The following is a 21,251-nucleotide window of genomic DNA, read 5'->3' on the forward strand; positions in this document are numbered from 1 at the left end:
ATGAACACAGAACTCAGCACTGGACAAAAACGAGAGCGGAGAGTGGATTCTAACTTCAACACCTGTGATTAGCCATTGTGTTCAGGAAATCAAAAAAACATGCCCATGGTTTTGTGTGTTTTTTTTGCAGCATGCAAAAAAATAATTTCATTTCATGGTCCATTTGCAGAAACCAACGCTGCCTCTCAATCTTTTTGCCACTCATTGGACTTAACCGCAGTCACTCCAGCTAATAATAACGGATATTTTTAATGCATTACACGTGTTAATGTGCTTTGACAGCACTAAATGTTATTAATGAATATAATATAATCCATTTAATAAAATATGATCCATTTAATAAAATATAATATAATATAATAATTGGTGATTAATAATTAACAGACACAAAAAGGAAAGTTCGGTAAAGCTTGACCATAAATATAATTCTGATGAACAAAAGCAAAATTAAGCGGTATCTACAAATACCCGACTGTCGTAATTCCACATTCACCATTTTAAATACCTCATGGATTTATGCTCTCCAGATATAGGGTGTCTTACATATAATCTAGACCATCAGGTACACAGCACCTCTGCAAAATCTCTGCATTTGGAGCACGATTAGGCTTATTTGGGATAAGAACATGTTCTTTATAGTCCTTATGAGAAATGTGCCAAGCCTGTCAGACAATTCCCTGTGCTCACAGAGCTCTAGTCAAGCACATGATCGGCCAAGCAAAAGGCATTTTCACATAAGGCCAACATTTGCATAGCCTTATAATAAAGACTGTTATTAAAAGAAAGGAAGCCATTTTGTGTTGACCAATTAATGTTTTGTAAAATATTTAGAGAATGTCCTGCATTAAAGGCACAATATGTAAGATTGTTTTGATTTAAAGGTGCCCTAGAATGAAAAATTGTATTAACCTTGCCATAATGAAATAATAAGAGTTCATACATGGACATCACATACTGTGAGTCTCAAACACCATTGCCTCCTCCTTCTTATGTAAATCTCGTGAATCAAAAGCACCACAAAAAAATAAGTGCTTCTCAACATAAGGCCAACATTGACGCATGCGTTGGGGATCATTTATATGCACGCCCCCAATATTTGCATCTGTCCAAACATGTTCATTGTCAGGCGGAACTGACGGAGCCGAATCATCGGGACTGCAGGTAAAAAAACGACACTTGGGGATAGCAAAAACAGCAGCTTAAATGGACACACGTCATGTTCCAGGCTGAGCAGGGGACGTGAGGACTTTTCATATGTCAACAGTCATGGTTGAGGTTTATTATAATCGGATACCACAATAATTTAATTCAAAATCGTTTTATTTGTTCTGCCCATTTCAAGCAAGCTTCGCTCAGCGTCTTAAACTAAAAGAAAGGGGCAACTGTATTCCTGCAATCAGTAATTAGTGATTTATCCACTTATTGACTAGCTGTTTAAACAATTTCTGATTAAATTAAAAGTTTCTTAGAGACCACATTGGCTAGATGACGCAAGATTCCAGTACAGTAACAATCGGAAACTCCAAGTACCAAACAAAACTAAATAGTGTGTCTAATGACAAAGGTTAAATTGAAAAAAGTCTAAAATGTAGACTGAATGACACTTTAAACAGAAGAGATTGGAGATTGCTGAAATGCAGCTTACTTGTTTATTGGTGTTTTCAGATCATCCGCACGCGAGAGAGAGATCTCACGTGCATATGGTTGTCAGATTGGACATGTTTAGGTAAAACACTGAATAGTATTCATGTTCTTTTCACAGAAAAGCTCTGTTTGGGGGATTTAAATTACTGAAATCTGGCAACCGCAAGTACTCGAGCTCTTTCTCATGCACAGATTATCTGAAAACAACAATAAACAAGTAGGCTGTATTTTAGCAATCTCCATTTGAGATGTTCTGCTTAAAGTGTCATTCAGTCGGTCTGTGTTCTGTCAGGATGATCAGGACTCACGAGCCGCTTCGCTGAACTGCTGTGAGCTGCTGAAATAAGCCAATCAGAGCAAAGCTCAACATTAATATTCATGACTCTTCCAAATAAGGCAATACCCTCTATGTAGATATCAGAGAACAATTTAACATATTGTTTCAACTCATTCTAGGGCACCTTTAAATATCCAAAAAAACTTTCAGACCAGCCACAGAGCAACATTATAACAACTTTCAACACACTCAAATGTGTTTAGTTTGATTGTTTTAAGCATTTAAAACAGCACTGCATTCCCCACACACACAACGAAAAGAGCAGAAGCGGCGACTGCAGCATAAGCAGAATAAAAGCTCGGAGACGGTGTTTGGCGCAGGTCTCTCATTAGCATTCGATCGCAAGGGCTCTTGATGCTTCCTGCTTCATACCACCGTAACGCTAATAAAATTAATACATTCACTCATTCTTGAACATGATTTGTGCCAGAGTCCATTGGGTCCCTTTCCATCGGCTGTAGAGGTGACCGTGAAAGAGTCAAGACTACAACTCCCATGATTCCACGCTCATTCACAGCGTCATCAAGCTACGCCTTTGTTTTGAATAAAAAACCTCTAGCGTCGAAACTTGCATACTGTGTCATTAAACTAAATTCTGACTATTCTTGAAGTAAAAAAACAAAAACAAACACAGGTTATCATTATAAGTGGTCCTCTGTGAAAAATAAAATGGCTTTATGGCCCATTTAAAGCACAACACAATGAGAACCAATTCTAAACCCTGTTAAATACACACACATACACACAGTGACAGACAGCTCTTAAAACGGAGAGTTGTCCCATTCAGTCTTCACACCATCTGGCTAACAGCGAGCACTTGTATATTTACATGGAGGTCTCAAGAGTGTGTTTGTACTCAGCACTTGCGGTGCTACTGTAACCAGCTAATGGCGGTGGAGGGATGTGGTACTGGAATACGGCATTCATCTGTGTGTGTAGGTAAAACAGCAGCTCCAGTGCTCTCCAACAACACTGATTGAACAGGGCTGAGATAACAAATAGTCACAATGGAGATAATAATGGACGATGGGATCAATCTGGCAGCTAAGGCTGCATGAAATGTATAAGGTAAAACTGGTTAATTCATTGGCATAGCTCATAAATGAGTTCTTGTCCCATTAACTCGATCACTCTTGAGTGGCATTCTTTCCACAGGCATGTGCTCTCCGAATCCCTGTCTGACGGGATCTGGAAAGAAAACAGACATACGAAACAAGTTCCTCTTTTAACAAAACCTCAAGTCTAACATGTGGTTCAGACCTAATGAGTCGTAATGAGCGTTTGGGTTTTCATACTGATGCCATTTGCCTTCCAGATGAAGTAGGTTGAGTTTTGACATTGACACAACTTGCTTCAAAAAATGTCTTGTGTCAAGAGAATATAATATCAATATATGATAATTACCACAAAATCATCTGCCAGAAAGGTTATATGGTGTCAATTACACCAACAATTATGACAGATGATGTTTTCAGTCATGTCTGAGTTCAACTAAAGGCCATACATTTAGCAAAAAATTCCCACCAAAAAAGCATGACTGGGTTCATTTAGGAAAAACATTATTTTACATCCAGAAAGTGAGCAAGTTCACCAAATGTGTGTTAAAACAATTGAGCGGCACGACAATATCACACAGAACAGCAGAAATTTGGGGTCATTCATTACCACATCCCGCCCCGTAGGAAATGACATCGGCAAAAACTGCAGTAAACACATTTAGTTATTCAAATACACACATTTATGATGACTAATGAAATGGTGGTTCTCTATTAAAAATACTTGGCTGGGCATTGTTCCTGTGCCAACATGTGGGGAAACAAGTCTCAAGATTTTTCCTTCTGTGAGCAGACAGACTTTGAGAACAGCCGTGATTATGCAATGCATTTCTCTAATCCTTTACCAGCACTGAGGTTTTTGGTCTAAACCAAACTACAGATGGTACATTCCCTTTAGAGCAGAGATGACAAAACTATCAGACACACAGGTCAAGAATCTGAGGTTTAAATGTCCTTAGAAAAATATCAAACAGAAATGATAAAAACTCTGAAAATTCTGAAGTACTCTTTTGCTCTATTACTGATTGCTATTATTTTAATATTCATTGTTTACTTAAAGCATTAAAAGAATTGAAAGCAATTAACGCAGCATCAGAATTTTGTGTCATCCTTTGGCTGTGCTACAGCAAAAATAAGAACTTAAAACTGTATTGTACAAGTCTTTCTTGCTTGAATGGGCAAAAACATTAGACTGGGTAAACCTAGCCTGATCTGTTAACTGAATTTGATTTGATTTCGGACTGCCACTCAGTCTGGAAACCTGTGCATTCATTTCTACTGCTTCTGTTACAGTTTTGCGGGAACCAATCACAGACTAGCTTATCAACCTGCCGCGCTATTGGCGGGTTTAACACGATGTGGATAGAGAAGCGATGGGTCGTTGCCCATAGATCACGCCTCTTGTGCTCTGATTGGTTGAAGGACTATCCAATTGCGTACAAAGTCATTCGAATAATGCTTGTTGATCATGCCTCTTGTGCAGTAGAAAATACAGAGCAGAACCCCCAGACCAGTGTTCAATCTCAAATTGAGCTTGGTCTGGTGATAGCCAGACAACCAAAACCCTCAAAAGTATGCCAAAATGTCTGCTTTGTTGAGTATCCACGCAAGCAGTCTTAAATGAGTTGAATAACGTCTTAAATGACTGTAAACCGTTGTGAGGACCTCAGATGTGTGTCAGATCTATGTCACATGCTTCAGATCTTAAAGTGACAGCAGCATAATAAACCCGCTGCTGTAATGTCTGTCATTAATGCAAATTAAAGAACAACAAAAAAGAGAAAATCACTGACTGCTCTTGAATGAACTTTTGTAGTTTTTGAAAAGGATTCATCTATATTTAATTTATAATTTATGCAGGGAAGACTGTGAACTGATAACTTTATTCAATGTATGTATATTTTCTACCTGTTAGATAAAATATTTAAATATATACTGTCTTTATGTTGTTTCTACATTCATTTGGAGATTGAATGTGAAATTAATACAACAAAAAATATACAGAAAAATGTAATTACTTTTATTAATCGATTGACAGCACGAATATATACATATATATACACACACATATTATATATATATATATATATATATATATATATATATATATATATATATATATATATATATATATATATATATATATATATATATATATATATATATATATATCCTTTTCACACCGTTCTTTGTAAACCCCAGAAATGGTTGTGCGTGAAAATACCAGTAACTGAGCAGATTGTGATATATATATATCTTTCCTGTAGCTCAACCAGGAGAGCGTGGTGCTAGCAACGCCAAGGTCATGGGTTCGATTCCCAGGGAAAGCAAGAACTGACAATGATGTAAAATTGTGTACATTGAATATGTGATGTAAGTCGCTTTGGATAAAAGCGTCTGCCAAATGCATAAATGTAAATTAATATATATATATATATATATATATATATATATATATATATATATATATATATATATATATATATATATATATATATATATATATATATATATATATAAATAAAATTTTTTTTTTTTTTTTAATTTTTTTTTAATTATTATTATTTATTTATTTTTTAGCTACATGAATATTATCAAGATATACTTGTTTTAAATATTTATGAATTATTATTTTGCTGTAATATTTTATGCTTTCATTGGTAAATAAAACTACCGGTAAAAAAATTAAAAAATAAATACCGGAGTAACTGAAAATGGTATTGAGAATTGATGGTATTAGTAAAGTAACAAAATTAGTAAGAAAATAATTCTGATGTCACCCTCTTATGTCATTTAAAACTAAATGACTCTCTCTTCTGTGGATATTTTTGAAAGTCAGTAGGGTACAATATAAGACCCTATTGCTTTTCATTCTATAGAGCAAATAAGCTCTATAAAACATATTTTGTGTTCCACAGAAGAAAGAAAGTAATCCAGATTTGGAGTGACATGAGGGTAAAATAGTAAGAGTAAATAATGATAGCATTTTTATTTTTTGGTGAACTATTCATACAAAGTTCATACAAGGTTTCACTCAGCCCCATGATCAAAAAACAGGTCTGAACCTGCATAATGTGTGTTAATACCTTAAATTAGATAATATTACATCCAGCCCATCTCAAACGTGTAATCAAATAATTTAAAACATGTTAAAAATAAAAATGCTTGACCAGTGAGACTTTGAAAAAGTAATGAAGACGTATATCAACAGTCCAACACAATGTAAGTATGCACTCATTGAATGTTCTTTGCATGGTTTTTACAAGAGTGCTTTAGGGTGTTATCTGTTTAAAAAGAAAGACTTACTGGTTCTGAGCCAAGCACCCTGGTGCCAAGATGCCCTTTGTATCAGTTGTCTTCTTCAGGTGTGTGAGCTCCAACATGTCCACCTGAACATCAGTCACGTGACCTGGCAACTGTGGCAACACTGACAAGATTTTCTCAACCAGATTGTCACCATGATGGCCAACAGCCCCTAGAGATTGGAAAATAAGACAAACAGGAAAGAGTAAATGGGATTTTGAAAAGACACAGAATTAGAAGTCATACTGTGTTATAATATATGCAACCTGATGTGACTAGGTACTAGTAACAGGGTAAAAAGCCATACTACCCCAGCTGATCAATCTCAATGCATTAAGATAATCATTTTGTCTTTTATTTAAATATGCAAATTAGGCATTATATAATGACATTTCCAGAATAAAAATCTGGAAAAAAACAGGTACAAAAATGTTCTATTTGTTTCTATTTTGCTTGTTATCACTCCATCATTCCAAAATAAAAATGACAATATTTTACCAATAAAATGCTAAGTTTTAAGTGATGGGGGTCCACAAGTTAAGCTTAAAAAAGTCAATTTATCCATCATAAAAGTATTCCACACGGCTCCGGCGGGTTAATAAAGGCCTTCTGAAGCAAATCGATTGGTTTTGTAAGAAAAATATCCATATTTAAAAGTAAACATATTTAAAATATCTAGCCTTCGCCAGACTACCTATCATTAAAGTGTTATGCCTCTCGCAGTTCAAAATGCTTACGCTACACCCAACGTTATACGCTGCCCCAGTTGCATTCTTTCCGTAAGTAGAAAACAGAAGGAGGTCTGACAGAAGAAAGCTATTTTACTTTTCTTTAAAAAAAATGCATGGCTTCGCTTCAGAAGGCCTTTATTAACCCGCCAGAGCAGATGGATGGACTTTTTTGAGCTTCAAACTCGTAGGTTCGTAGAAACTTGAGGTTCACTGCCGTTATAAAGCTTGGAAGCGTCAGGATATTTATTAATATAACTCAAAATGTGTTCATCAGAAAGAAGAGAGAGTCATATACACCTAGGATGGCTTGAGGGTGAGTAAATCATGGAGCAATTTTCATTTTAAAATGAACTAAACATGTTATGCAACTAAAAAAAAAGAATGAATATATATTTAGACACATTGGACTACACCTGTAAGATCAAGGGTTCTATCAACAAACACTACTGATGCTTTATTGGGGGCCGTCTTCCTCCTGTTTTTGGCCCGTGGGTGATTGGCAAGCTCCCCTGCGATCAGACGGCTCATCGGACCCACTGAAAAGCTCTCCTCACGGGTGCTAATGAACTCAAACAGGGTGTTGAGGGCCGAAGCCAGAGCTTTAATCTGAATCTGCAACTCAGGTGGGAGAGAGTGCATATCCACATCCATCAGACTCCCAAACCGTTTTTTCTCCGGCCTCTTCTCGTTGATGGACTCAAGATCAACTTCCAATAAAGGGAAGATATCAGAGAAAGCAGGTAAAAGCTGTAGGTGCTGCGTCAGAGGGGCGAAGACCACAGGAGCATGCATGACCTCGGAAGTATAGTTCATGTCACCCATCCACTCACACAGTTTCTCCTCAAACTGCTCAAACACCGGGTTCCCCTCCAGATCAGCGTTGACATTATTCGCAAGCAGGTGAAGGGAGTGAGGAACAGTTGTGCAAACCACACAGTACTGGAAGCGACTGAGGGATATGATGTCTTTGATAATGTCAGCGGTTCTACCTTTCAGCACGGTGCTGACCACAAACACGGCTTTGGGTTCATTCTGTCCACCTGCTTCAAAGCTTGAGAACTGTTTGATGTTTCGAGCTCCAGCCTCAAACAGAAGCGCGGCTCCTCCGTTCCAGTGCAGACTCTCCGAGCAGCGGTCATCCATGAATACAACAGCTTTTTTTACCTTCGACAGCACCTTTTCCCACGTCTGTCCGGGGAAACACATGACGCCGTCCGTGGGCAACATATTTCTGCAAATGCTGGCGTTTTAAATGGAGACGAACGAAAACAACAGCAGACCTGTCAAACAGACAACATTCAAAACAGACCCATGTGAGTCTCTTGAAGGTGACGTGGCGCAGAGGCGTCGCGATAGTTATGCGTCATGGTGTAGCTATCAGCTGGGAAGTGGAATATGATGATATTATTAAAAGTAAACATTATATAATATATGTGGAAAATTATTTATTAATTATTTTAGTCATTTATTCTTTCATATTATTATTATTATTATTATTATTATTATTATTATTAGTAGTAGTAGTAGTAGTAGTAGTAGTAGTATTGTCTTATAATAATATTCTTGTTTACCTCAGTATTTGATTTGCTATGATTGTTTTCATGTTTGCCTTTGATTACATGTTAATTATTATTTTTTAAATACTGTGTGTCAAAATACTATGGTATATAGTAAAATGACTAGTAAATATTAGTGTTTTAAACCATACTATGGTAAATATACAACCGTAAATTGTATATACCTCAGTAGGCCTACTAGTTTAACACAGTATGCTGTAGTATAAATTAACAAAGTGTAGTAAATACCTTTTACTGTAATTTTACTATAGTATGGTTCAAAAATACTATAGTATTTACTAATGTCATTTTACTAATATAATACAGTATTTTTTTCATAGTAGTAGTATTCTTTTCGAATACTATTCTTATGTTTATCTCAGTATTTGATTTGCTATGATTGTTGTTTTTCATGGTTGCCTTTGATAACACGTTCATTCATTGTTTAAAATACTATAATGTGTGTAAAAAGTAAAGGCAAATAATGTGTCTGTTATAAAAAAGTTTTGAATAGTGATGAGACTCGCGTCTGTCCATAGGGGAAAAAAAACGAAAAACAAATAAAATGCTGTTTTTAAATGAATATTGCTGTGTTGATGTTGAACTTCCTGCTTGCCCCGCGCACACGTGCGCGTGCAGTGAGATGTGTCTCTTTGGTAACGCGCACCTGCTACAGCAGCACGCGGCGTGTCACTACTGTGACAGCTGTGACAATAACCACTGAAACTATCACTACGTAAAGTTACTTCGTCGAACTCGATGAATTAATTAAATTAAACGGAGCCTCTGATATCAAACCACATCGCTAAAAAAAAACGGTGATCATGTCCACGAGAGAGGTAGAGAAAACAGCTGATGAGAGCGCTGATGACGAGACGGACTGGCTTTATGGAGGTGAGAAATAAACTGATGATTAAACTTTAGTTGAAAACTTACTGAAGTGATTCAAGAGGGAAGATCAGCGTCCTCGTGATAAGATGAATAAGCACCCGACCAGCATCTATCAAAGCTTCTGACAGGGATCTGACCCTAAAAGTTTATGACAACAGAGACCGTTATTTATCCAGCTGCACGCGTTTAATAGCATTTACTTTCAAATCAACCCTTACAGGGAGCATATGGCGTGAATACATGTACACACCTAACATAACATCATAAGTGCTGCTACATTGAAAAGCAGTTTGACAGCTCATTTCAATATAAATGATTGATTATTGTTTATTTACGTTTCACTTATTTTCCATGTCAAATATGACATAGGAAATACGGTATCATGTTCAATAGAGAGGGATTAAAGAGTTAGACAAATCGATATAATCTAATCTAATGAGTTGACATTTTGAATGTCAGGTTTTAAAATTCCCTTAAATTGATCCATTCCTAAACTGGCTGCATTTTAAATAAAGAAATTTAATTTTGTTTTGTTATTGGAAGTTTATATGATTCACATGCCTGGCTTATGAATTAATAGCCAGAGCAATCTATTTTTAATGGAAAGGTTTAATAAACCTTTCCATTAAAAATAGATTGCTCTGGCTATTATTCAAAATATATATTATAAAATATGTTTTTTGTTTGTTTGTTTGTTTCGCATGCAGTATCAGGCGGTTACGGATATTTATATGGACAAAAGATACATTTCTGATAACTTGTACAGACTACCTACTAAAATGCATATAAGTATATTATGGAATCTTGTTTAAACCACCGAATAAAAAAATATTTAATATAATTATTTATATTTAAATATTATATAAAATATTTAAAATATATATAAGATTTTTTTTCTTCTCAGAATTGCGTGATATGTCGCAATTGCTGGATATGAAGTCAGAATTGTGAGAGATAAAAAAAGCCCCCCCCCCTCCCCCAATGATGATGGAGAGATCTGAAAAGGCATATTTGATATTCACATTTAAATGTTACTAACAATATAAAAGTTATTCTTACGGTTATGTAAACAAAAATCAGAAAAGATTTCATAACAAAAATTTAAGTACACAAGTCAACAAAATATATAACATTGTTCTAGTGGTTTTTGGATATTTATCCTAAAATCTTACATACTGTGCCAAATTCCCAGTTTATTCAATTCCCATATATTCCAATAAAGTTTCCAGCCTTGAAAGTTCCCAGAATTTTGCAACCCTTATGGGAATGTTTTTTTTTGGAAATGTTTTTTTTTTTTAGAATTTTATTAAAAGGCATTTTACTTGCTAAAAAAAGTATAAACTGTCAATCATTTGGCAGAAGTATTGATCACCTTGATATTTTAGAGGCCACAGAAATGTGTGTATCAGATATGATAGAGTAGGCTATAAACTTCTAAATCTAACATCTTGTGCTAATCTCTACTTCTTCATCATAAACAGATGACAATTTTGAAGAAGAAGAGACGACAACAGAAAAGGAAGTGTTCAGGTGAGTGTGCTCAAGCAAATCTTCCACTGTTGATGAGTTTCCCTAGCCTGACAAGCCAGACCCACATCAAGATGTTTGGTCTGGAAACTCACCATAGACAGGGCTCAGTCCGAGGGGCGGGATAAACGGTTGTCTTTCAAACTCCCTCTGCACGCGATAGGATAGCGGTACACCAACCAGAGCAACGACGGTGAAGGGGAGCACGCTGACTGATTAAACATTCACCGTATCCGGTCGGCTAAACTCCGAACCATAGACTGTAAACACATCTTCCCTTTTTAAGAATGACTTCAGTGCCGCTCTTTGTTCTTTTCTCAGAGGAAAGCTTAACTCCAAGTCTTCCGGAGGCGCGGGCAGAGCTGATTCGAAAGACCGCCGCCGTTCGCCAGTTTCTGTGTTTACTAGAAGACTGTGTTACTAGAAGCACGCAAACGCAATTCGGCCGTCGTCATTATGGCCCCGCCCGCCGACTCTATAGCCTACCTACACGATGTGATTGGGCCGTCCAGATTCTGAGGAATACAGCTCAGATAGGAATTGAGAGTTGCTAGACCACACTTGCGGGCAAATTAAGTTTGCTGCCGCTAGGGTGCGTCTAGATTTCTAGGCTAGAGTTTCCCATGAGAGGCTTGCGATTTGATGAAGTGGAACTTGGTTGATAGTTTCTAATAGACCCCTTCAATGTTTGTAAACATCCCAGGTGCGCGCGCAGCATGGGGTCAGAAAAACAACGCGGCGATCTACTGTAGTCATAGTGAAAGCGCTAATGTAAAGACCACAGGTCAAATTGCCAGATATCAAACTTCACCTAACTATTGAATCAGTCATAAACATCATTACAAACTTGTGTGGTTGCAACGATAGCTCTCGACCTGTGCAGCAGATTGTCTTGTTTGCATGACATGTGAACTTAATCTTATCTTGAGCAAAATAAAGCAAGCCGAAATTCAGTGCGATCATATATTTTATTTTGAATACATACAAATGTCTTTTAGTTTGTCAATGCACCTTTTTTTGAAGAGCGCATAGTGCGAAGAGTGCGTACATCAACGAGCTTGAACGAATCTGGAAATAAAGCAAAATAACGGGGGAAAAAAATAGAATTAGTGCTCAGATGCCATGTCTATAATTTAGAGCAAAAAAATCTAGCATGAATTCGATCTCAAGCTAATTCATTAAAATCAGTTATTACTCCACCACCCACGTGACATCATTAACACACCCCAGCCCGTTATAGCTTGCAGCCACATGTCGTCGATGTTCTTTAACGGATGAGATCCTGTGGAAATCCTGAAAAACTTGACTGCACAACTGGTGCGATTTTCACAGTTCACGATGCAAGTAGGCATTTTTTTTCTTGACAAGAAATTCTCTGGTTAACATACAATTCAATTAGCCTGACGTGGTCATACTCAATTCTAGTCAGAATATGAGTCTGAAACTGCTCCATTGGGCTGTGATTATGAGGCGTGTTTCAGCCGAACTAGGAAAGACTTCAATTGGATAGACCTACAACCAATCAGAGCAACGAAGCGACGCATTGTCAAATGTCAACAGACAGAGCTCAACTGCACTGTGTTGCCAAGTCCGCGTTTTTTTCCGCGGGTTGTTTTCTATGTCCACGGGTTAAAGACTATTATGTGATATATAGACCCATGAGTGCGAATTTTAGCAGGCAACCTTGCCAAAATAACACACATTTTACCCCCCAAACGCCATTTTTCCCCAGAGAACCCCCCGAGAAGCTATTGTTTAGGGCTAGTAGTTAGCGGATTTTTTTGTAAAAACTTGGCAACCCTGTCTGCAACACGCGCTGGAATAAACGATCTTAGCCGGTGTTGTGAAAAAATAAAAGAATTTATTGATACACAGAGTACTTACCCAACATGATCGTAATTTCTGAGAGAAATTATGAAGGTGAATGCATATAGAAACAAGCTCTCCGTTTAGGATTCGAGTAAATATAATCCAAGCCCCTTTGATGACGTGCATGATTACGTTACTGTTGATCATCTGTCCGTCATCGTCTAAAGCCCGCCCTGTTGATTTCATTGGTCCGAACAGATTCTGTTCGGGGATAATTACTCCTCAATGGACAGATGGACTGACTCTATGGACCGACCTAAAAATGTTGTGGGCGGGCTAAGTTCGGCTGGCATCCAGGCTACAATTCAATAAGTTGTAATGAACTTTCTGACCCCGACATGCGCACTGCGAACTGTGAATTTTCCTGTGACCTCACCCGTGAAGGGGTCTATATGTTTCCATCCTTGAAGTTTTATCTTCATGAACAGAAGTTTATTCAGACTTTTGTACACAGTTCACAACTCTGCATAAAAAGCTCTAAAATCTATGAAAAGTGTAATAATAATTGCTACTCCCCTGAGTGTAATAGTTTGAATCCTGGTGGAAAAAGACAGAAATTTAAGTAAAAACTGGTGCAGAGACCTTTGAATTAATTATTGCTGTATTTTGTTGGCTTAGCGTTAATCAGGCAGTTGATTTATTAATCTTCTCCAAAATGTTTGTTTGCCTTTTTTTAAGTAGCTCTTACTCAAATTTGTTTTAATTTACATCTTCATCAGCATTTACGGATACATGTCCCCAACACACACACACACACACACACACACACACACATTTGAATTCTCTGCTGCTTTGGGATGTTGTACCGCTGTCAGTTAGTAACTTTCAGGTCACTTTACCCCCGGCTGCATTTCCATTTGAACTGAGAGTTTACAAGATCTAATGGTGTGCCGACTCAGAACGAGAGAGGCTGAAACGTTTATTTCCTGTTAGGGCAAGTAGCACTGTACAAATGAAGCGTGTGCATTTAATGTCCGTTTCACCACTTAGTAATGACCATGCATGCACATTAGCTGTAAGGGACACGTCTGTGCTGATAGGCCCCTTTGCAAAAATGCTCAGAAATTGTATCAAGCGACGCGTGTCTGATAGAACTCTTTGGACGCTTGTTAAATTCAGCACTGGATGTGCACAGGGCTAATACAGTATAAGCTCCTCTTATGTGCTCACTGGAGTAGGAATGAGAAGGAATATTAACCATTGTTTTATTCCTCTGCTTCCCAGCATAGCGTAGAGACGTGTTAGCTGTTTCTTGGAGTCGACGCAGCGTTTTTCATCGGTTGGATTGCTCCACCTTCATTAGAGTCGGGGCAAAACTCAAACCCAAGCGAGAATTTTCCCTCACGTTGCATTGGCCTTAAATAAGTCTGACGAGGCCTCAGTGATATAGGCCTCACTTAGACTAATGTAGGCCTGCAGCTAAGGATGTGCTTGTAAATTGATCCTCATTCCCCATTTTTGCTTGGTGTAAAAGCATTTTTATTGTTCTGTAGCTTCAATTAGTGCATGTGATTAAATCAGACAGGCAGATGATGCTGTAAGGTCTGTGCATCTGAAGGAAAATGAAGTTTCTCCTACAGAGCACACCTGACCTTAGCTGACACTTCAATTAAAAAAAATGTTTAATGGACACACACACACACACACACACACACACACACACACACACACACACACACACACAAACACACACTATATATATATATATATATATATATATATATATATGTATATATATATATATATATATGTATATATATATATATATATATATATATATATATATATATATATATATGCACAAACGTTATACACACACACACACACACGCACACACACACACGCACACATATACACTCCTGAACAAAATCTTAAGACCAGGGGATTCATTGCAAGTTTTACACATTTCGCACTTGTGGATCATAACCGGGTTGTAAGTGCTGCTTCAAAATGCCAAAAGAAGACACAGGAGCAAGAGACAAAAAATAGAGAGTAGGCAATTTATTGAAAACTGCATTTAAACTCAACCAAACATCAGCTGATCAAAAGTTTAAGACCATAGCCATAAAAAGGTCAAATCTGCACTAAAATATGGCTTTCATGTCATTGTCCTTCAAGCAGTCATATTGTCAAGATCTCCTGATGGCAAAGGCAAAAGGGCTTCCTCTCTTTGAACGTGGCAGGATTGTTGAGCTGCACAAGCAAGGCCTTTCGCAAAGCTGCTGAGGTTGGACGCAGTAAGACAGTCATTTTACATTTCTTAAAAAATCCTGAGAGTTATGGGACAAAAAAGTCAAGTGGTAGACCCAAAAAGATTTCACCTGCACTGAGCCGCAGGATCCGAAGGGTTGTCCGTGAAGACACAGGTCGATCCTCAACCCAAATGAAGGCCCTTACTGATGCTGACTGCAGCCCAATAACCATAAGACGTCAACTACTAGAGAAGGGCTTCAAGAACAAAAAACCTCTTCAAAGGCCACGTCTCCTCCCACGACACAAACTTGCCCGTTTAGAATTTGCAAGGGAGCACCAAACATGGGACATTGAAAAGTGGAAGAAAGTTTTATTCTCTGACAAGAAAAAATTTAACCTGGACGGTCCCGGTGGCTTCCAACGTTACTGGCATGACAAGGAGATCCCACCTGAGATGTTTTCTACAAGGCACAGTGGAGGAGGCTCCATCATGATCTGGGGTGCTTTTTCCTCAAAATGGAGCTTCAGGTTGTGCAGGGTCGTCAAATGGCGACTGGCTATGTGGATCTGTTGCAGCGGGCCTCCCTCTTGACCGAGGGCCCCCGTCTTTGCGGTAATGACTGGGTCTTTCAACAGGACAAGGCTGCAATTCACAACGCCTGCCTGACGAAGGACTTCTTCCAGGAGAATAACGTTGCTCTTTTGGACCATCCCCTGATCTAAATCCCATTGAGAACATTTGGGGATGGATGGCAAGGGAAGTTTACAAAAATGGACATCAGTTCCAGACCGTGGATGCCCTTCGTGAAGCCATCTTCACCACATGGAGCAACATTCCCACCAGCCTCCTGGAAACAGTCGCATCAAGCATGCCGAAACAAGTTTTTGAAGTGATCAACAAGAACGGTGGGGCTACTCACTGCTGAGTCCTTTTTTGACACGTTTTGTACTGCTGTGCGTTTATTTTTGGGCTATGGTCTTAAACTTTTGATCAGCTGATGAACGGCCTGTTTGAGTTTAAATGCAGTTTTCAATAAATTGCCTACTCTCTATTTTTTGTCTCTTGCTCCTGTGTCTTCTTTTGGTATTTTGAAGCAGCACCTACAACCCGGTTATGATCCACTAGTGCGAAATGTGTAAAACTTGCAATGAATCCCCTGGTCTTAAGATTTTGTTCAGGAGTGTATATATGGTTGGGCGTAAAAATACCAGTAACTGAGCAGATTGTGAAATACTCAGACCAGGACCACACCCCTAAATGTGTATATTTATACACACACACACACACACACACACACACACACACACACACACACACACACACACACTGGGTACGGAAAGTATTTAGACCCCTTTAAATTTGTCACTCTTTGTTATATTACAGCCATTTGCTAAACTCATTTAGGGTAAAAAAAAATGTTCTCATTAATGTACTTAATTCATGTATTTAATTAAATTAAATTAAATTAAATGTTTTTGCTTCAAACCACTTAAATGGTTTTCTCAAACTGTCAGTTATTTAAATTAAATTCATATTTTCCCTAGTTTAAAGATGTAACTCATTATCTTTTTTTTATTTACATTTTTTAGATCATTTAACGCATTTGCATTATTGTCTAATCTATTTGGTTAATTATAAAATATATCTTTCTTCCGCAGTGCTCTGATTGGCGATGTGGAAGGTGTGCATAGACTCAGCTACCAGGTACTTCTTTTAGCGAAACATCTTTTAAAGGGGTCATGAACTGCAATCTTTATTGTTTTATGTTTCCTTGGGTGCACTTATAATGTTAGTATGATTTTTACATTAAAAAAATTGTCATAATTAATTCTACCCTGATTTTAGCCTCTGATTTGAATGCTCTGTTTGAAGTGGAACTTTGATTGCTTTCATAATTCAATCACAGTTTAAATTATTATTTTCATCCTACTAAGAGAAACAATGTGATGTTGAGCATTTAGTCACTGGTTTGATTTACTGACAGATAAGCAAAGTTCATATGACCGTACATGAATCATTACATATCAGAAATCACTGGTCACAGATCAGACGTTAGAATTTACAGCACGGTTCCTTGCATGTTGTCGCATGCTACTGTCGAGTCCATCTTAAACGTCTGTTTGCAGAGCATGTGCCGAAATTGTGACTGATCTACCAAAGAATCCACAGTGAGATGTACCGAATACAAATAAATAATGCTCAACTGAGACATTCACATTGTTAAAAAATAAATAAATTACCACATTCCTAGCATTAAGGTCCTTTGTAAAGTAATGATATTTTTAGTACTGTATCGCTCTTCTGTCCTCGTTATCTCACTAGCACACCAGCAGGCAGGGCCAACGTTGCAATGATAAGGTAAGCGTTGATCAACTTCTGCAGAGGCGGTCTTTCACCATCTATTACAGGCTCTTTCCACAACGAGTCGTTCGCTGGGCTTGCTTACAATATAAGCAAGGAAGTTTTCAGTTCTAAAACGTACAGGATATTCTTCTAATATGATGACCTCTTATTTGACAAAAGCTCAAGGAAAATTAGATTTCTCAGTTCATGGCCCCTTTTAAAAATGTATTTATTAATTTAGTCATGATGATGTAGGGTGTTCATTTAACTTCACAAACACATCTGTTTTGTCTTTTTCCCTCGAAGGAGAGTGAATCAGACAGTGATGATGATGTGTGTGTGACCATCGGTGACATTAAAACAGGCGGATCTCAGGGCTCGTGAGTAATTCAGTCAGAGGTTTTGGCATCTTTAGTTATGTATGTCATTGTCACGCCTTCTCATGTATTACAGAGAAACGTATGACGTCTGAAGGCTTTCTGGGTCTAATAGTTTGCTATAATGATACCTCTTTGTGGTTTACTCTGTAGGTCATTTGGTTCCAATTCCATCAGTCTGAACATAAAGTCATCTGTATCAGGTAATAAAGTACAGGTAATTAATCTGTTGATATGATATTAAACTCGTATACTCCTCTGTAAAAATATTTTTAAATTACCAAGAATGTAAAGCGATCCACAATTCTTTGTGAAACCCCATTACTGCATTGTTTTGCACGTTACATCATTTGGACCTACAGCAAATAAGTAAAAAAATCATATGACTTAATTTTGTTTAAATATTTTGAGATATATTACAATCATGCCTTACTGAAGAAACCTTTAAGCCTAACTGAACTCTCATGGCAAGGATCATTTTAGGACATTTCTCTGGGTTTGGTTTGATCTGTGTGTGGGAATCCAGCCTCTAAAGTCTTATCTACTGTGAGTCAGGCTCCAAGTCTAGAGGGCTGGATCTGGATGCTGAAGGCAGTCTCTTGCAGGTGGATGTGGAGTCCTTTGAGGAGAAGCCATGGAGGAAACCAGGTGCAGTTGATTGCGTTAAGACTTGTTAAGTGTGTGTGTGTGTGTTAGTGTACCTCAGATTCAAATACGCTTTCTGTAGTACAAACTCTCACAGCTTATGTTGTGTATAAATGCAGGTGCAGATCTGTCTGACTACTTTAACTATGGTTTTAATGAGGACACCTGGAAGGTGTACTGTGACAAACAAAGACGACTTCGAATGAGCCTTGAGATCCTGAGCCTGACGTCATCCAGCAAAATAATGGTACATTTAGCATATCTAAAATATGTCCTCACTTTGCTCATTATGTTTCATACTAAGAGGTTGATAATGAGTTGTAAAATGGCATTTACTGCTATTGTAGACTAGCTGTGTCAAAGCCTAGTGAAATACCTTGCTAAATACCTCACTGCCTACATAGACGGCTACCTTCTAAGGGAGCATCCTAACTGTCATGAAACCTTATAAGTGACTGATTCGGGTGCTCTACATGGGCTCTACATAAATGTGGTGTGTTCAAGTTCTCCAGGGAAGTTCATATTTATCTAGAACACCTTTTACTTTGGAAGCACCTATGGTGACTTAAAATGCTGCCTCTTTAGATGGCACAAGAGTTTTTACATCACCTGTGTAAACAGAATGTTCTCGTTCTCTCTCTCTCTCTCTCTCTCTCTCTCTCTCTCTCTCTCTCTCTCTCTCTCTCTCTCTCTCTCTCTCTCTCTCTCTCTCTCTCTCTCTCTCTCTCTCTCTCTCTCTCTCTCTCTCTCTCTCTCTCTCTCTCTCTCTCTCTAGGTGCATCAGAGTTCTAGCGATCTGTCTGAATACTCATCCAGGTGCGTATATGAACCCTAAATCAAATATATAAGTATTAACCAATCAAACCAACCAACGCATTCACAAATTACAGACACGTTCTGTGGATGATGTAATGATGTAAAGAATACTTCCAAACTCAGCACATGATAGGCTATATATTAGCCCAATATAAGCTGTCATTTAAATGGAAGTGGTGCTCATGGAACCGCTTACAACACCTAAGAGAGGGCTTGTCAGCTTTTGCATACAGTGTACATTGAGCTAAACAATTGTATCAAGAATTTGTATCAAGAGGCAGTAGCATAATAGTTCATGTAATTTCTGTCTGCATTTTTGTTCTTGAAACATCCTGTGCAGTTGAATTGGCAGTGTAGGACTCTAATGGCAGCTTATTTTCTGTGCTTGCCAGCCATGTTCCCTGTAACAGCATCATTTCACGATAATGGCTTTCTGCTGTTGTCCTAAAATCTCCATACGCACGTTATCATCTCTGTTTACACCGGTTTTAAATCTTTTTTTTTTTTTTTTTTTTTTGCTCTTGATTTCTATCAGTTCTTGTTTTCTGTTCTCCCTGGATGAAAAACATCCTGACTGTTGAAACCTCCTAATATTTCACTATTACTATGAGACACAACACAAATACACACACACACAATGGTTCAATCCTGGTGGTCCAGAGCGCCTTTAGTCCCGGGCAGGAGTTAGCGGGGGTGATTTTTAATCAGCCGTTCCTTGAACTTCTCCTCGATCAGTTGAAGGTTATGCCTTGCTCAGGGGGACGTGTATGAACCGGAGCATTCAAGGGTAGAGCAGCAGTCCGGCTTTCATTATTACACATACACGCACAGACAGGATGCAGGAGTCAGTCACAGTACGGGCATTTAAACACAGAGCATGAGGTGGCATTTTCTGACTCAAACAGAGATTGTTATTCAATCTCGTTCAGCTATTAAAATGCAGTTTTTTTTGCGCCCAAAAAAACCCCTGCATATGAGGGTTTTCACAGGTTATAAAAAGAGTCCACAATTTAAGGCCTTAAAAAATGTCTTAAATTGGAATAGAAAGTCTTACGTTAAATAGCATTGCAATAAATTGGGCCCCTATGATTTCGCTGATGGACGGAATTACAGAATGCATTCATAAAAATGGAATTTACTGTATAATGCAAAATGTCTCAGAATTGGTCAAATTTTGGATGAATAAAGAAAAAAAGTAGGTCGTACATTTAAATGTTCATGATTGTTCATTCTGTCATCATTTACTCACCATAATCTTGTTCCAAACCCATAATATTTTCAGAATATCTTCAGAAAATTCGGAATAAACTGGTTGATTCGTATGGATTAGTTTTAGGATCTCTTTTTGAAGTGGTACAGATTTTTTTTTTCACTCACATTAAAAAATATCTCCATTTGTGTTCCAAAGAAGAATGAAACTCTAAAATTGCATTTAATCATTAAATCAGAGTCCAGAAAAAATATTTTGATTATGATAATGATTTTATAGGGCCCTAAATTTGATTGCTTCCTTAAATCAAGATACTTTACGTCTTGTTTTCTGAGAAATAAACAAAATGAAGCAAGTCTATGCTTAAAACAAGAACAAATATGTCTGGGTATGAAAATTACTTACATTTGAATTATGCATTTTTATGAACACATTGGCAGATATTTATTATTTTCTTAATCATTAAATCATTCATAAAATCACAAGATTTCTTATCTCAAACTTTTGAGCTATTTTTTTTTTTTTTTTTTTTGTCAAATTAATTAAAAAGTTATGGAGATCTGTTGGAAATTGTATTTTCAAACATTGAAGTGTCACTAATACAACTTACTGTGTGCTTTGACATTTACATTTAGAAACCTGATGTGATTTGTTCCCTTCAATTTGTTCCTTATATTTTCTTTAATTGAATTTACTGTCAAGTTTCCAATAACAAGGGTTTTAACTGGATAATATGAGTAGAATTCGGCTGAT

The 21,251-nt window shown here is 37.5% G+C and overlaps 2 protein-coding genes across 4 annotated transcripts in view; one reads left to right on the forward strand and one right to left on the reverse strand.

Annotated features, from left to right (window-relative positions):
- Window positions 1-8,408, reverse strand: part of scfd2 (sec1 family domain containing 2) — a 171,697-nt gene extending 163,289 nt beyond the window's left edge. Inside the window, exons 1-2 of the mRNA XM_067416944.1 lie at window positions 7,484-8,408; window positions 6,343-6,511 (exon numbers count right to left, since the gene is read on the reverse strand). Of these exons, the coding sequence (XP_067273045.1) occupies window positions 6,343-6,511; window positions 7,484-8,297 (983 nt within the window). The 5' untranslated portion in view covers window positions 8,298-8,408. The remainder of the gene's footprint in view (window positions 1-6,342; window positions 6,512-7,483) is intronic.
- Window positions 8,409-9,252: 844 nt separating this feature from the next.
- fip1l1a (FIP1 like 1a (S. cerevisiae)) overlaps window positions 9,253-21,251 on the forward strand; it is a 40,493-nt gene continuing 28,494 nt past the window's right edge. For all 3 annotated transcript variants that reach the window (XM_067418463.1, XM_067418464.1, XM_067418465.1), the window contains exons 1-8: window positions 9,253-9,520; window positions 10,999-11,047; window positions 16,766-16,811; window positions 17,757-17,830; window positions 17,981-18,030; window positions 18,383-18,475; window positions 18,592-18,719; window positions 19,248-19,288. In XM_067418463.1, coding sequence (XP_067274564.1) covers window positions 9,451-9,520; window positions 10,999-11,047; window positions 16,766-16,811; window positions 17,757-17,830; window positions 17,981-18,030; window positions 18,383-18,475; window positions 18,592-18,719; window positions 19,248-19,288 — 551 coding nt within the window. In that variant the 5' untranslated portion in view covers window positions 9,253-9,450. The remainder of the gene's footprint in view (window positions 9,521-10,998; window positions 11,048-16,765; window positions 16,812-17,756; window positions 17,831-17,980; window positions 18,031-18,382; window positions 18,476-18,591; window positions 18,720-19,247; window positions 19,289-21,251) is intronic.

Source organism: Pseudorasbora parva, chromosome 15 (genome assembly GCF_024679245.1).
Source record: "Pseudorasbora parva isolate DD20220531a chromosome 15, ASM2467924v1, whole genome shotgun sequence".
NCBI lineage: Eukaryota > Metazoa > Chordata > Actinopteri > Cypriniformes > Gobionidae > Pseudorasbora > Pseudorasbora parva.